Source organism: Scyliorhinus torazame, chromosome 9 (assembly GCF_047496885.1).
Source record: "Scyliorhinus torazame isolate Kashiwa2021f chromosome 9, sScyTor2.1, whole genome shotgun sequence".
Classification (NCBI taxonomy): domain Eukaryota; kingdom Metazoa; phylum Chordata; class Chondrichthyes; order Carcharhiniformes; family Scyliorhinidae; genus Scyliorhinus; species Scyliorhinus torazame.
In genome coordinates, this window is record NC_092715.1 from 51086486 (window position 1) to 51102537 (window position 16052).

General features: G+C 42.8%; 1 protein-coding gene across 3 annotated transcripts in view; it reads right to left on the reverse strand.

Annotated features, from left to right (window-relative positions):
* Nucleotides 1-16052, reverse strand: part of LOC140429193 (caspase-7-like) — a 79723-nt gene that overhangs the window by 25167 nt on the left and 38504 nt on the right. For all 3 annotated transcript variants that reach the window (XM_072515877.1, XM_072515879.1, XM_072515878.1), the window contains 4 exons: nt 13816-13888; nt 4423-4559; nt 3177-3305; nt 152-327 (listed from right to left, as the gene is read on the reverse strand). In XM_072515877.1, the coding sequence (XP_072371978.1) occupies nt 152-327; nt 3177-3305; nt 4423-4559; nt 13816-13883 (510 nt within the window). In that variant the 5' untranslated portion in view covers nt 13884-13888. The remainder of the gene's footprint in view (nt 1-151; nt 328-3176; nt 3306-4422; nt 4560-13815; nt 13889-16052) is intronic.

Sequence of the window (16052 nt, forward strand, 5' to 3'; positions counted from 1 at the left end):
GAAGCATAACTACTCTGGGGCCATTTCTGTCCACATCGTACTACTTGCCACAGATATCCTCAATACTAAAAGATGCAAAAATACATGTGGACATCTATAATCTAGTTTTGGTGGCTAAGAGCACACGCAGGTCACACACTTTCATACCTACCTGTATAAAAAACAGCTTTGGCTTGCCAACCAGAGATCTGCATCGATCTCCTCTAAAGATACTGGTTAATTCTTTAAGTTCTTGAACACCATCGGTTCCATAAAGTTTCCCATCATCTCCATGGCTAAGGAAGATACAGACAAAAGAAGCCATTTGGCTGTAGTCACTCATCGCAGCTATTAACAAAAACAAAATCCAGGTTTAAACATCAAAATAACTTTCAAAGATTTGATTACTCAAAAAATTGTTATTAATTTGAGTAATAAAATTGTGTTGAAATCAAAGGTTACACCATCTCGACTTGGAACTATATCACCAATCCTTGATTGCTGCTGAGTCAATAACCTGGAACTTCCATTCTAACAGCACTGTGGGTGTACCTGCACCAGATGCACTGCAGCAGTCCAAAATGGTGGCTCATAACCACCTTCATAAGGCAATTAGCAATGGGGACGATGGTCTTCCCAGCAACACTTATGAATTTGCAGGGAAATCATTACAATAAGCGCCATGATTCTGAATAGCATGTTCAGAGCACATCCCCAAAAGGCTTAATGCCAGTAAACTCCTACCATCTCTCTAAGGTCTTGTATTTGAACAGCAGGGTTAATGACAAGCATAAAGTTAGAAGTACCAAGATTAATCTATATCTCAGCACAGGAATGGAAACCTTCACCCTTTTTGGTCACAGAGGGTGGAGGGCACAATAGAGAGACAGAATTTTTATTTGACTGAACAAAGTCACTGTACCAAAGAGGAAACAGTTTTAATCTATATCAGTGAAAACAAAGTTAGCAATGGCAATTTGTATTTCTGGAGCACTTTAACAGAATAAACATTCCAAGACATCTATAGAAACATTAATAAAATTTAACTTCAAATCACATAAGGAGATATTAGGACAGATGGGCAAAACCATGGACAAAGGAAGCAGGTTTAAGCAGTGTCTTAAAGGAGGAGGAGGAGAGGAAGACCATAAAACTTGTAGTACAAACAAACAGAAGAGTTAAAAAATGTTATATTACAAATTGTTCTGTACATTTGAGGACATGTGCAATTTATGGGGCGTGATTTAACAGAAAAAAAAGGTCTTGTTTTGGGCATGAAAAGCGGAGTGTTTTTCAGTGCTTTGACCCCGCTATCAAACGTGACTTTGCTTTTTTTGGGCCTCAGCAAGGAATGTCCCGCCAAGGTCACACTTACTTCACTTCTTGCACTGTCAAGCTTAGCCATTTCCAAATGCCACCCCAATCTCTCGTCCCCCTCAACCACCCCACCGTAGTCTCCGGATGCCCCACACCAACGTACCTCTTAGGGGGTTCCTTGAGCCCCCCCCATACCCCATCTCTTAAGGGCGGGGCACCCTGAGCCCAATCCCTGGCACCCAAACAGTGCCAAGATGCCAGCACCAGGGTACCACCCTGCCCAGATTCCAACCACCCAGGGCCTCCAATGGCCTGGGAGACACCCCCACCCTCCCGGTTCCATTATGCCTGGTCCTCGTTTGTGCGGACCAGTGTTAAACGGCACAATGGCGAAGTCTCGCAGGACTACGAGCAATCTAGCTCAGACTTCAAGATAATCTGGCGCAGACGTATTTAAGTGAGCCTAATGACTCATTTAAACATGTTAATCTGGTGATTAACGAGCGTGAGATCTGGATGTCGCGAGGGTGATATCTGGATCTCGACGTGACGTGAGAGAGGCGATCCGAGCGTCGCAAATCTCATGAGAGACTTGCAGGAGATTTAGAGGCCTTGCTGCCTCACCAAGTCGGGCACGACGAGGCTGTTCGATTGTGGTCATGGAAAATTGCCTCATCTTGCTTTGCCAAAAATGGGTCAAGTTGGGTGTAAACTATAAACATCATTCATTGGCCACTGATTTACCAGTATGATAACCAGGAGGCAATTCACATGTATGACAAACAATTGAGCAAGCAAACAGATCAACAAGCTACCAGCAGGAATACTGTTACAACAGGAGAAACAAAAGTAATACAAAAAAATCATGCAGCTACAAGCTGCATAATCACTATGGTCATCTGTTAAGCTAAAGAAGAAAGATTGACAAAACACCTGTGCGATTTGCTTTGCAATAAATGAGCAAATGTAAAGGGTGTCTCTACAATGTCCACGACAGAGAAATTAAAATAGCACATTATACTAAATCCTCCAGTTAAAATTCCACCTCATATGCATAGGGATGTCATTGGATGGCAGAGAAATTCATGCGACATTGGAGAACGGTATGGGAATGAAGGTCAGATGCCTTACTATTCAGAATGTTGCATCATAATAGTAACTACCCTTTGAATCTGCTCCATGGCTATAAAGCCATTTGGGACTTTGGGGTGACCGGTAGCCATGAAAGGTGCTACATAAAGATAATTATTTTTTGATGGATGCTTTCTTTGGTTAACTACATTAACAGAAAAATTATTTTTAAAATTCTACATTAAATGCAAAATGTTGCATTGTACAATAGCTTATTTTCCCATCATTTTTCTTGATTTGTGGCTACTTTAATTTGATGGCCCTTTTTCACTTACTCCAAACAACTCATTACCTATAACCATTAACACCATCAAAATTCTTCATAATTTTGAAAACTTTGTCCCCATTTAGACGGAAATGGTCTCAATATATCATCGCTTAGCATGATTAAAATAACGATTCATCAGACTACATCTGGAGCTGAAAATTATCAAGCATATCAATCACATCGTATTCAGTTTAACTTAGCCACGACCATAGATTTTTTACAGTAAGAGGTCTTACAACACCAGGTTAAAGTCCAACAGGTTTGTTTCAAATCACTAGCTTTCGGAGCACTGCTCACCTGAGGAAGGAGCAGTGCTCCGAAAGCTAGTGATTTGAAACAAACCTGTTGGACTTTAACATGGTGTTGTAAGACTGCTTACTGTGCTCACCCCAGTCCAACGCCGGCATCTCCACATCATAGATTTTTGAAACTGTATTACTGCATCATACTAAATTTTATCCTGGTTTTGACAAACGCTTACCATTTTGCAGCTTTTCAACCATTTCATCGCATGTTTGATCATTATGAATCATAGTGTGAAAACCCAGTTTTTGAAATGTCTTGATTAAATTACCAGCATCTACATCTGTACCGTTACGTTTGCTCATGCCTATAAAACAATGGAGAATTATTCATAAAGTTAAGAGGAAGAAAAATAATTATAATTTTATCCTTTTATCCTCTCATCAATGTACTATCTAGCTATTTGTTCTACAATAGCTATCAGTTCTACATCTGACAGCTTCTCAAATAATGCTGTTTGGGTAGCTTACAAGTTTCAGGGTCACTACAGACAAGGTATTTGACCATCAAGAAACAATACGTTAATAGTTATCCTGTTGCACCACACTTGCAGCAGGATTCACAACTAGATAGGGATTTGGATGAGGAATCGTGTTTAATTTTCCACATGTTTTACCAGATTACACAAAGGTGAATGAACAATAGTGACGTTGTCACTGTTTTGTATGCAATCAGCTAATTCTATAAACCTGAGGATTTTACTAGTGTCGGTGAACATAAACTTTGCAAATGTATGGGTATTAAAACAGGTTATTTGTTAACTGATAAAATACCATAATTGCATGACCATCAATGATTATTGTATCATGAAGTCTCAAGAATGGAGATATCTGACTATAATGTTTACACAGATAAATAAGCGTCTAGACATAAGTATTTCACATATAACAGTTTCATCTGTAAACAGAATACTCAGGAGTAGCACAAGTCGATTGCAAACTAGTAGGTTATGGCATAGTGGTAGTGTTACTGAACTAGTAATCCAGAGGCTCAGGCTAATGCTCTGGGGACATGGGTTCAAATCTCACCACAGCAGCTGATGGAATTTAAATGCAATATAAAGCGAGGGTCTGCAATGGCAATCACGACAACAATTGTTGATTGTTGCAAAAACCCACCTGACTCATTAATGCCCTTTAGCGATGAAATCTACCAGCCGTATCTGGTCTAGCCTATATGAGACTCCAGACACAGCAATGTGATTGACTGCCCTCTGAAATGATCCATCAAACCACTCAGTTAAAGTTCAACTAGGAATGGGCAAATGCCAACATCTCACGAAATAATAAAAAAGTAACTGCACTGGTTTTGATTCAAGCTTAATTTAAATAATCTACAAAGAACACAAAAGTTCTATAGAAATCTTCCCTCCCAATCATCAATTTTACTTTGCACACAAGCATAGTTAAAAAGGTATAATCTACCTGTTCTTGGATGGAAATTCTTATTGTTGAAGATAATACACATGCCAGTATGTTCAAAGTTCATGTTATATTTCATGTATGTGCCTGGTACTGCATCCACTACGGGGGCATCGTCAATATGTTGCTTTTGTTTTTTTCTGGTAAGCAGGAACACAAATCAGTTTTAGTGTAATTCAAGACTTGATAGTCAAGCATTTAACCAAAATGCAACTTTTTACTTTCAAATTAGAGGGGAAACAAAAATCACAAAAGTGCTTAATTTCAATTTGAAGACAGAACAGAATTAGTGAATACTCCTGTTATGGTTGCTCTATGTACAACGGCGAGAAAAAGAATGTGGGAAAATAAAATCTTATTGATATAAGTGGTGTGAACAATGTTCTTGCTAGCCCCAAGCAAGACATTTAATACCAATGTCGATCCTACCTTCACTACTCGCAAGATAAATCAGGTTTACAAAATCAACATTTGCAACTAATGTTTCATTTCCTAATTTCCAGACTCTTTCATCTGTTCTTTTCCTGGCTTATAACCTCTTGCATCCTTGTTTGTTTTCTGTATCCAGAAGCTATAGAAGGCAAGCAATGTCCCCAGTGGTCTGATTGTCCCTTAGTGTCTAAAGGTTAGGTGGAGTTACAGGGAAAGTGCAGGAGAGTGGGCCTAGGTAGGGAGCACTTTCAGAGGGTTGGTGTAGAATTTGATGGGCTGAACAGCCTTCTTCTGCACTGCAGCGATTCTATGATCTCTCGAACTTCTATGATCATGTTTGTCACCTGGAGTAATTGGTAGCAAACCGGTGGATATATTGGCAAGTGCGAAGGCCGATCTGTGCCTGGAAGGTTCTGCTGCAAACGACTGAATTTGGGATAGGTTGTTGTCCTTTTAGGATTTCCTCTTGTTGAGTTTTCTCTGCCTATGATTGCAGCATTTTTATTTGATTGCGCCAGCTACACTCCAAGGTCCCAAAAGTCGATATTAAAACTCTCAACTAAGTGAAGCCTTCAGGGTGTACTTGTAGTTCTTTCCTTGACCGTCATGAGACAGAAGAGTTTCTTTCAATATATAAAAAAGAGAGAGGCCAAAGTAAACATAGGCGCCTTAGAGAATGAGGCTGGGAAATAATAATGGGAAACCAGGACATTGGAGGAGTTAAACAAATACTTTACACCAGTCTTCACAGTGGAAGACACCAATAGCACTCCAAAAATAAATAATCAAGGGGCGGGGGGGGGGGGGAATATAAATACAATAACATTCACAAGAGAAAAAGTACGAGGGAAACTAATGGGGCTAAAGGCCTACAAGTCCCCTGGAATTGATGGGTTGCATCCCAGGATATTAAAGGAAGTAGCTACAGAGATAGCGGATGCACTGGCAGTAATCGTCCAAGGATCCTTAAATTCTGGAGAAGTCCCAGATGATTGGAAAACTGCCAATGTAACACCTTTATTCAAAAAAGGAGGAAGAAAAAGTAAGTAACTATAGGCCATTTAGCTTAATGAGAAGGTAAGAGTCCATTATAGAGGATGTAACATCAGAACATTTAGAAATGCATAATATAATCAAGCAGAGTCAGCATGGCTTCATGAAAGGGAAATCATGCCTGTCACATTTTAGAATACTTTGAGGTGGTAACGAGCAGGGTAGATGAAGAAGAACCAGTAGATATAATATACTTGAAAAGCATTTGAAAAGGTATCACACGAAAGGCTGCTTAATACTTAATAAGAATCCATGGTGTTGGGGTAGTACATTAGCATGGATGGAGGATTGGCTAATAGGAGACAGAGTTGGGACGAGGGGCATTCTCAGGATGGCAATCTGTAACTAGTGATGTGCTGTTGGGATCCGTGCTAGGGCCACAGTTATTCACACTATATACTAATGACTTGGACAAGGGAATGAATGCACTATTGGCATGTTTGCAGATGACACAAAAATAGGTGGGAAGGCAAGTGGTGAGGATGACACAAAAAGTCTACAGAGGGATAGCTACAGGTTAGGTGAGTGGGCAAAAACTTGACACATGGAATATAATGTAGGACAATGTGAACTTAAACGCTTTGGTAGGAAGAATAAATGAGCTGAATATTATTTAAATAGAGAAAGACTGCAGAAAACTGCAGCACAGAGATTTTGGGGTCGTCGTGTATAAATCACAAAATGTTAGCATGCACATTCAGCAGGTAATTGGGAAGTGTAAGGATCCTTCCTGATGATTCCCTTATTTCACCTTTCTTTATTTTTTTGCTGTTATCAATTTGATCCATGGATGCTTAATGGACACGCATCTTTAAGTTAAGCAGCAGCGTGAAGGGGGAATTCAAGAAGTTGCAACAGAGTATATGGTGATAGTTTTCAAGCGGCAGAACTCAGACTTTGTGGCACCCAAGAGATGGGGTGAGACTATGTTCAACTGGTGACCATGAATTAGCCAAAAGGTTGCATTCTGCCCAGTAACAGGTGGCGATTGGGTCCAACCCGTGTGGGATGACTTCCAGAGACCTGGACGCTCAAGGAAGGAGCTGTGAGTGCCTGCTCTCCATCTCTTCCCTCTCCAGAAATGCTGTGAACTACTGTATTTCTAAACCTACAGAGAACCTGAATGAATCAATCTACAGTGAAAACCATTACAGACTGAAAACAGAGACCTCAACCTGAAAGGCTAGTTTGAAGGAAATTGTGCTTAAAGACAACTATCTGAAACAAAGACTCTATCCTTTTTCTTATTATTTTCACCCCTCTCTTCCTATTATATATATGATGTGGAGATGCCGGCGTTGGACTGGGGTGAGCACAGTAAGAAGTCTTACAACACCAAGTTAAAGTCCAACAGGTTTGTTTCGAATCACTAGCTTTCGTAGCACAGCTCCTTCCTCACCTGAGGAAGTTAGTGCTCCGAAAGCTAGTGATTCGAAACAAACTTGTTGGACTTTAACTTGGTGTTGTAAGACTTCTTACTGTATTATATATATGGTCTACCAGTTGTATTTGCTGCGCATTTCATTATAGTTCGTTAATAAAAACATAATTGTATATAACTTTACAAACCTAGTGACTGTAATTATTGGGCAGCCAAGGGCCAAAGACTGTATTGTTCTAAAAATTAATTATTAATTTAATTGTGCTGCGATTCCGGGTCAAAGGGGGTTGCAATTGACCACACCCTGGCTCAAGATGTCATAACAGAAGGCAAAAGGAATGTTGGCCTTTACTTCAAAGGGAATGGAGTATAAAAATAGGGAAGTCCTGTTAAAACTACACAAGGCACTAGTTAGACCACACCTGAAGTACTGTGAATAGTTTGGTCCCCTTATTTAAAGAAAGATATACTGGCATTGGAGGCTAGAAGGTTCTCTAGGTTGATCCTGGGTATAAAGGGATTTTCTCACGGAGAAGTTGAATTGGTTGCGCCTGTAACCATTGGGAGTTTACAAGAATGAGAGGTGATCTTATTCATAGGTTCATAAGATATAGGAGTGGAATTAGGCGATTCGGCCCATCGCGTCTGCTCTGCCATTCTATCACTGCTGATATGTTCCCCATCTGCTACCTACAATGTTACAGGCCAAGAGCTGGATTGCGAAATCAGACAGAGCATGGCCTCCTTAGAACACATGACCTAGGAGCAGAAGTAGGCAATTTAGCCTCCCGAGCCTAGCACATCAATGTGACCATGGCTGATACCATCCTGGCCTCAACACCATCCTGACCGTTCTCTATAACCCTTCAACCTATGAGCAATTAAAAATCTGTCTAACTCCTCCTTAAATTTACTCATTGTCCCTGCATCCACCGCACTCTGGGGTAGCGAATTCCACAGATTCACAATCCTTTGGGAGAAGTAGCTTTTCCTCAAATGTTTTAAATTTGCTACCACTTATTCGAAGATTATGACCTCTCGTTTTAGAATGCCACACAAAAGGAAGCATCTGCTCCACATTTACTTTATCCATACCTTTTAGCATCTTGTATACCTCAATTAAATCTTCTCTCATTCTTCTAAACTCTGGAGAGTATAGGCCTAAACTACTCAAGCTCTCCTCACAAGACAAACCCCTCATCTCTGGAATCGATCTAGTGAACCTCCTCTGAACTGCCTCCAATGCCACTACATCTTTCTTCAAATAAGGGGACCAAAACTGTGCACAATACTCCAAGTGCGGTCTTACCAATGCTTTGTATAGCTGCAACTTCACTTCCTTACCTTTATACTCAATTCCTAAATGCCAACATTCCATTTGCTTTCCTTATTATCTGCTGCACCTGCATGCTTGTTTTCTGTGACTCATGCACGAGGATACTGGGATCCCTCTGCATCGGAGCACTCCGAAGTCTCTCCCCATTTAGATAATAAGTTGCCTTTCCATTTTTTCAACCAAAATGCATGACCTCATACGTATCCACGTTAAACTCCATCTGCCACATTTTGGCCCATTCTCTTAACCATCTATATCCATTTGTAAGGTTCTTATTTCAAATTTGGCTATAGAACCTTCTATCCCTGTATCCAAGTCGTTAACATAGATTATAAATAGCTGGGACCCCAGGACCCAACCCTGTGGCACCCTACTACTTACATCTTGCTATCCAGAAGTCCGTCAGTCAGTCTTCTATCCAAGCTAGTAGGGTACCCCTAATCCCATGTGATCTCACGTTGTGGATTAACCTTCTATCCGGTACCTTATCAAAAGCCTTCCGGAAGTCCAGATATACAACATCTACAGGATCCCCATCATCCACTTTGTTTGTTATATCTTTGAAGAACTCAAAACAAATTAGTCAAACATGATTTGCCCTTCATAAAATAATGCTGACTCTGATGGATAGCGATTTGGCTTTCCAAATCTTCTGATATTGCATCTTTGACAACTGAGTCTAACAATTTTCCAACAACTGATGTTAAACTAACTGGTCTGTAATTTCCCACATTCTGCCTCCCTCCCTTTTTGAATAAGGGCATTACTTTAGCCTTTTTCCAATCCACTGTAACCTTTCCCGAGTCCTTGGAATTTTGGAATATTGTAACTAATGGATCCACTATCTCTTCTGCCACTTCCTTCAACACCCTAGGATGTAGGACATCAGGCCCTGGGGACTTGTCTGCCCTCAATCCCAAGACATTTAAGATTCTCAGGGGGCTTCACAGGTTAAATGCTGAGAGGATGTTTTTCCTTGTAGAGGAGTCTAGGACTGAAGAGCATAATCAAAAAGAGTAACGGGTGACCCATTTAAGGCAGAGGTGAGGAGGAATTTCTTCTCGCTGAATGTAGTGAATCTGTGGAATTCTTTACTGCAAAAAGCTGTAAAGATTGGGTCGTTAAGGTATGTTCAAGGCTGAGATAGACAGATTTTTAACCAGTAAGAGAATCAGGGGTTATGGGGATAAGGCGGGAAAGTGGAGTTGAAGAGTGTATCAAATTAAGTATGTAATTTAATGGCCGAACAGACTCGATGGGCCTCGTGACCTACTTCTGTCCTACATCTTATGGTCTTATAGCATCTCAGACTTAAACTCTCCATAGAGGATTTGCTTTGCTAAGCAAATGTCGAGCATTTTGCCAGCCCAACTAAGTTATGACTTTCTCAATATGATGTGGAAGCTTGGCATGTCAGCTCAGTGAGCACCTCAGTGCCTGATATTTAATCCTGTCATCTGATGTTCAGAAACTTCCAAATGAAAGTGGCTGAGATTCTTGATGTGACAACGTTCCACTGCAAAGTCTTGCATGCAGAGAGCAGTGAGCATGACGATTGCTTGTTGGTAGGCAGACTTACTCTCCATTCCAAGACTGACATCTGGGGTGAAATTCTCCCCCAACGGCGCGATGTCCGCCGACTGGCGTCAAAGACGGCGCCAATCAGACGGGCATCGCGCCGGCCCAAAGGTGCGGAATGCTCCGCATCTTTGGGGGCCGAGCCCCAACATGGAGGGGCTAGGCCGACGCCGGAGGGATTTCCGCCCCGCCAGCTGGCGGAAATGGCGTTTGTTGCCCCGCCAGCTGGCGCGGAAATGCGGCGCATGCGCGGGAGCATCAGCGGCCGCTGACAGCTTCCCGGCGCATGCGCGGGAGCGTCAGTGGCCGCTGAAAGTTTCCCACGCATGCGCAGTGGGGAGAGTCTCTTCCGCCTCCGCCATGGTGGAGGCCGTAGCGGAGGCGGAAGGGAAAGAGTGCCCCCACGGCACAGGCCCGCCCGCGGATCGGTGGGCCCCGATCACGGGCCAGGCCACCGTGGGGGCACCCCCCGGGGTCAGATCGCCCCGCGCCCCCCCCAGGACCCCGGAGCCCACCCACGCCGCCTGGTCCCGCCAGTAAATACCAGGTTTGATTTACGCCGGCGGGACAGGCAATTTCTGGGCGGGACTTCGGCCCATCCGGGTCGGAGAATTGAACGGGAGGTCCCGCCAATCGGCGCGGCCCGATTCCCGCCCCGCCCAATCTCCGGTACCGGAGACTTCGGCGGGGGCGGGATTCACGGCGGCCAACGGCCATTCTCCGACCCGGCGGGGGGTCAGAGAATGACGCCCCTGAAGTCTGCCGTAGACCACACTTGTTTTAACAATTCTTAAATGCATCTAGTCATCAATATGGACAGCTCAAGCGAGTGTACTGCCCAGATAACAGACTTATTGACTGCTTACAGGTTCTGATCATGGACAGAAGATAGGATGCCCCGCAGAAGTTGTCACATATCTTCAGTTTTCAGGCTGACATCATTGCATGCATTGCAGGATAAGTCCAAGCTCCATGCTACTTTTGCCTTCTCCAATGCACCCATGAACTTGCCAAAACCAACAAGGCCACAAAGCCATTTTAATAATGCTAACATTAACAAAGTAGCATAACTGATTAAGGAATGAAAAGATGTCAAACAATGTGTTAAAACACACATCACTTCTGATTGGATACATTCCTGCATCTCAAATTCAATTAAAGTTAGGTTAGTATTACTGCAGATGTCAATGTTTTTGTACCCATTACTGTACCTGGAGAGGTGGGTCAGTTGAAAAATGGTGGCGGAAGGCATCAGCTGGGATTTAATAGTCTGTTGAGAGTGGGCTAGGTGGCAGGCAGGCCAAGTTAATTACAGAGGAAGCCAAGCACCTCATTCCTGCTAGTAGGAAAACAGATCCGCATTTAATGAATGGTGGGAATGGATTAACGTGAGGATCCCACCCACTGGCTTATTAGACGCATTATTGAACCACTTAAAGGCAATTGTCAGAGCCCAGCAGGAATTAGTGGCTCAAGGATTCCCAAGCATTTCCCAAGCATGGAGCTGCAAGGTGTGTTTGACTTGAGGTGTACTGTGCAGAAGGCTGTGAACATCAGAATGTAGAGTTTGACCCTGAAAATATTATGCCGCTCACATCTGTCATTCCTCCTGAGGGTCGGAGTCCTCTTGATGGCCTGTCTGCAAGTTGGAAGGAGCACATTTCTGCTGCTGACTTCCTCAGCCACTTCCAGCTCATTCCAGTGCAGCCACTCACATGCTGCAGCAGAACCTCCAGATTGGAATGAGAACCCCTACCCCGGGGGGCAAGAACAGCCTTCCCAAGTCTCCTCTCCATTTCAGTCTAGTTCTATAGAATCCCTACAGTGCAGGAGAAGGCCATTCGGTCCATCGAGTCTGCACTAACCCTCCGAAAGAGCATTCTACCTAGGCCTACTCATCCACCTTATTCGCGTAACCCTGCGGATTGATCAGAGTCAATCCCCCTCTAACCTTCACATCTTTGGACTAAGGGAGGAAATCAGAGCACCCAGAGGAAACCCATTCAGATACGGGGTGAACGTGCAAACATCACACAGAGTCACCCAAGGACGGAATTGAACCTAGGTCCCTGGTGCTTTGAGGCAGCAGTGCTAACCACTGTGCCGCCTCGTGATTGAAACAGCCTAGAAAATCCAAATACTGGTGAACCTTTATGGCACGCCATTGTTCCTTCAATTAAAAATCTTTCCTTTGGCAGGATGAATGCATCATCTCACCTCCAAGCTCCCCAGCCAATTATCTTCATCTGGCAAAAAGCAACTGCTGAATGTACTGCTCAGAGATGGATCCTGGAACCAAAAATGGTGCTGTCATTCCTGCAGGAGCTGAGGTGGAAGATTCCGCTTTTCCATTGTTCCTCATTATTTATCCACTGTCCTATCTGTTAATCTCAATTTCCATTTTATCTGAGCTTGCTTTCCTTACATCTCCAGTCAAATACCTTTTTATCTTTGATGCAAGTTTCTCTCTGATTAGCCCCTTGGTTACCCTCTATTTCTGATACGCACTTTGTATCTTCTACTGTGGAGACACACAGTATTTGTTCAATGTGTCTGCCATTTCCTCTTTCCCCATAATTTCTCCTGTCCATAAGAGACCAACATTTACATTAGCTAGTCTTCTCCTTTTCGTAGGCTTGTAAAAGGCCTTGCAATATTTTTATATGCCTGGCTAGTTTACTTTCATGTTCTACTTTTTTACCCCCTCATCAACCTTTTGATCACCCGTTGCTGGTTTCTGAAGAGTTCCAATCCTCATGCATACTTCTATTCTTTGCAAAATTATAATCCTTTTCTTTTAATGCAGTGTTAACCTTATTTCTTTAGTAAGCCATGAATGGATCTTTCCATTCAATGAACTCTCCAATGTGTATAATTGGCCTTATTTAAGTTTAATATTTTGGTTTGGGATTGCAATATATTATTTTCAAACTTAATAGGAAATGCAATTGCATTATCATTTTATCCCCCAGAGAATTATTTATCATAGGATTACCACTTAAACCTGACTTTTAACAACACTAGATCTAAAATAGTTCCATCAATAGACAAATGATGAACACATTCAGCCTTTCTCAAGATTTGCGTCTCTATTTTGCTGGTATAAAAATTATTCAAATGCATCATGTGTTAGCAAAATCACATTCATATATTTTTTTAAATTTAGAGTACCCAATTAATTTCCCCCCCCCAATTAAGACGCAATTTTAGTCTGGCCAATCCATCTACCCTGCACATCTTTTTGGGTTGTGGGGGCAAAACTCACGTAAACACGGGGAGAATATGCAAACTCCACACGGACAGTGACCCAGAGCCGGGATCGAATCTGGGACCTCGGCGCCGTGAGGCAGCAATGCTAACCACTACGCCACCGTGCTGCCCTACATTCATATTGTTAATGAAGGTTGTAATTAACATTGTGCTTACTGAATCAGTCTATAATTACATGTAGAGAGTCAGTAGTAGAGTCAGTAAAAGCAATAATTTGCCAGTCCTTCAGTAAATAGTTAATAAATCTACAGGAATATATTCTCAATAGTGAGAATGCCACAAATTGTAAAATACCTCTTAAGCATCTAAAATAATTATATTTTTAAATAAAATAAATTAATCTCACCCTTCGTAGACTGTGCTGGATTTTGCATCAACAGTATCACCGCCAGACATTGTTCCCTTATCAGCCATTGTTGCTGCAAGCAAATAATTTCATATACATGAGTTATTTGCCCACAAAAGAACTCCAATAACATGCACTTGTATGTAGAAAACATTGCACAATTTGGAAAACAAGAAACCTTGAACAGAGGCCAGGGAGGTGAGCAAATTCATGGGTCACAAAAATGTTATAGCTTGCTGGATTTAAAAGATCAGTACTGCAGGGACACAGGAACATGCTCTACTTTACGAGCACGGCAGACCTGGAACAGCAGAGTGTGAAGCCAAATTGTTCCCATAACTTCACCTCGGCAAGTTTGAGAATTAAGTCTTTAAAAAAAAAATCTGTATATATAAAAAAAAATAAAAGCTGGTATCAGTCAAGTGATCACACCCTGCTGTCCTTACCCAGTGGGGCCGAGGTGTGACTCTACGTCGTGTACCAATGTGGCCGATAGCTGGACAGCATGGTGGCACTCCTGCCTCACAGCACCAAGGATACAGGTTCACCTTCGGCCTTGAGTGACAGTGTGGCATTTGCACGTTCTCCTCATGTTTATGTGGGTTATCTCCGGGTGCTCTTCTTTCCTCCCACCGTCCAAAGATGAGCAGGTTGGATGAATGTGCCATGCTAAATTGCCCCTTACTGGCAGGTTAGGTGAAGGGGATGGCCCGAGGTCAGCAGGGTGCAAGGGTCGGTGCAGGTACAATGGGCTGTACGGCCTTCTTCTGCACCATTGGGATTCTATGATTGTATTATCATCTTTAATTTCTGCGAGAATCTCTGTTGCCTAGCTACCAATGCCCCCCCTTTCCCAGCAATCGTTGGAGGTTGAAGAAGAATGTTCACACCCTTAGTGTCGCAGCTGACCAAAATGAACTTCCGTTCACATATCCACACCATCATTACGAATACCTATTTCCACCGCTGACTCAGACAAGCTTCATCTGATGCCGAAACCCCCAACTGTGCCTTTGTTATCTCTCGGCTTGGTTACTTAAACACGCTCCTGGTCAACCTATTTTTTACCCTCCATGAACTTCCTTGCAGTCAACCAAAACTCTTTTGCTCATTCAACCCAACTTTTCACTAACTTTTCAAAAATACTTTAATTCATGGGATGTGCGCATCGTTATCTTGGTCAGATAACGATCCTTAATGCCGTCCTTAATGGAGGAGGAGGTGGTGAGCTGTCTCTCGGACATCTGCAGCCCATGTGGTGTAGCTACACCTACAGTACTGTTAAGGAAGTGAGTTCCAGGATTTGACCCAGCGACAGTGAAGGGGTTACTAGACTCCTAATCCCTGACCTGGTGATTGGTTAGTTCAGTTGGCTGGATGGCTGGTTCGTGATGCGGTGCTATGCCAACAGCGCATGCTGTACCAGCTGTGGTCATTAATGAAAGCTCCACCTTCTTAAATTTTCCCCTAGCCAGGGATGTGGTGAACCTCAGGTTAAATCACCACCAGTCAGCTCCCTCTATCAAAGGGGAGAACAACCTCTGGGACTGTGGCAACATTTAGATTTTTTATTTATTTCTTGTAGCCACAGTATTTGTATGGCTGGTGCAGTTCCGTTCAGTTTCTGGTCAAGGGCAACTACCAGGGCATTGATAGTGGGAGATTCAGTGATGGCAATGTCATTTAATAGCAAGGGCAGATGGTTAGATTATCTTGGTGATGATCATTGCTTGGCACATGTGTGACACAAATGTTATTTGCCACTTATCAGCCCAAGCCTGAATGCTGCCCATGTCTTGCTGTATATAGACACGGACTGCTACAGTATTTGAGGAATCGCGAATGGTTTTAAATATTGTGCAATCATCAACGAACATCAACATTTATGGCCTTTTAGTCATTTGGTAGTACAGAACTTGAGCATTGCTGCAAAAAAAAAAATGTCATGGCTTTTTGTCTTGCACACATTTCACAAGAATACCAGCGCAAGGAGAAAAAGACAATTTACACTGTATGAGATGGTTTTTTAGATTTTTTCATCTTGAGTAGGGCGCTAATCCCAAAAGTGGAGGGAACGGAATACTCGGCCATGGCCATCTCGGACCACGCCCGCATTGGGTGGAGCTGGAGTTGGGGGAAGAGAGGGACCAGCGCCCACTGTGGCGCCTTGATGTGGGACTGTTGGCGGATGAGGGGGTGTGCTGGCGGGTGCGGGGGTGTATTGAACGATACTTGGA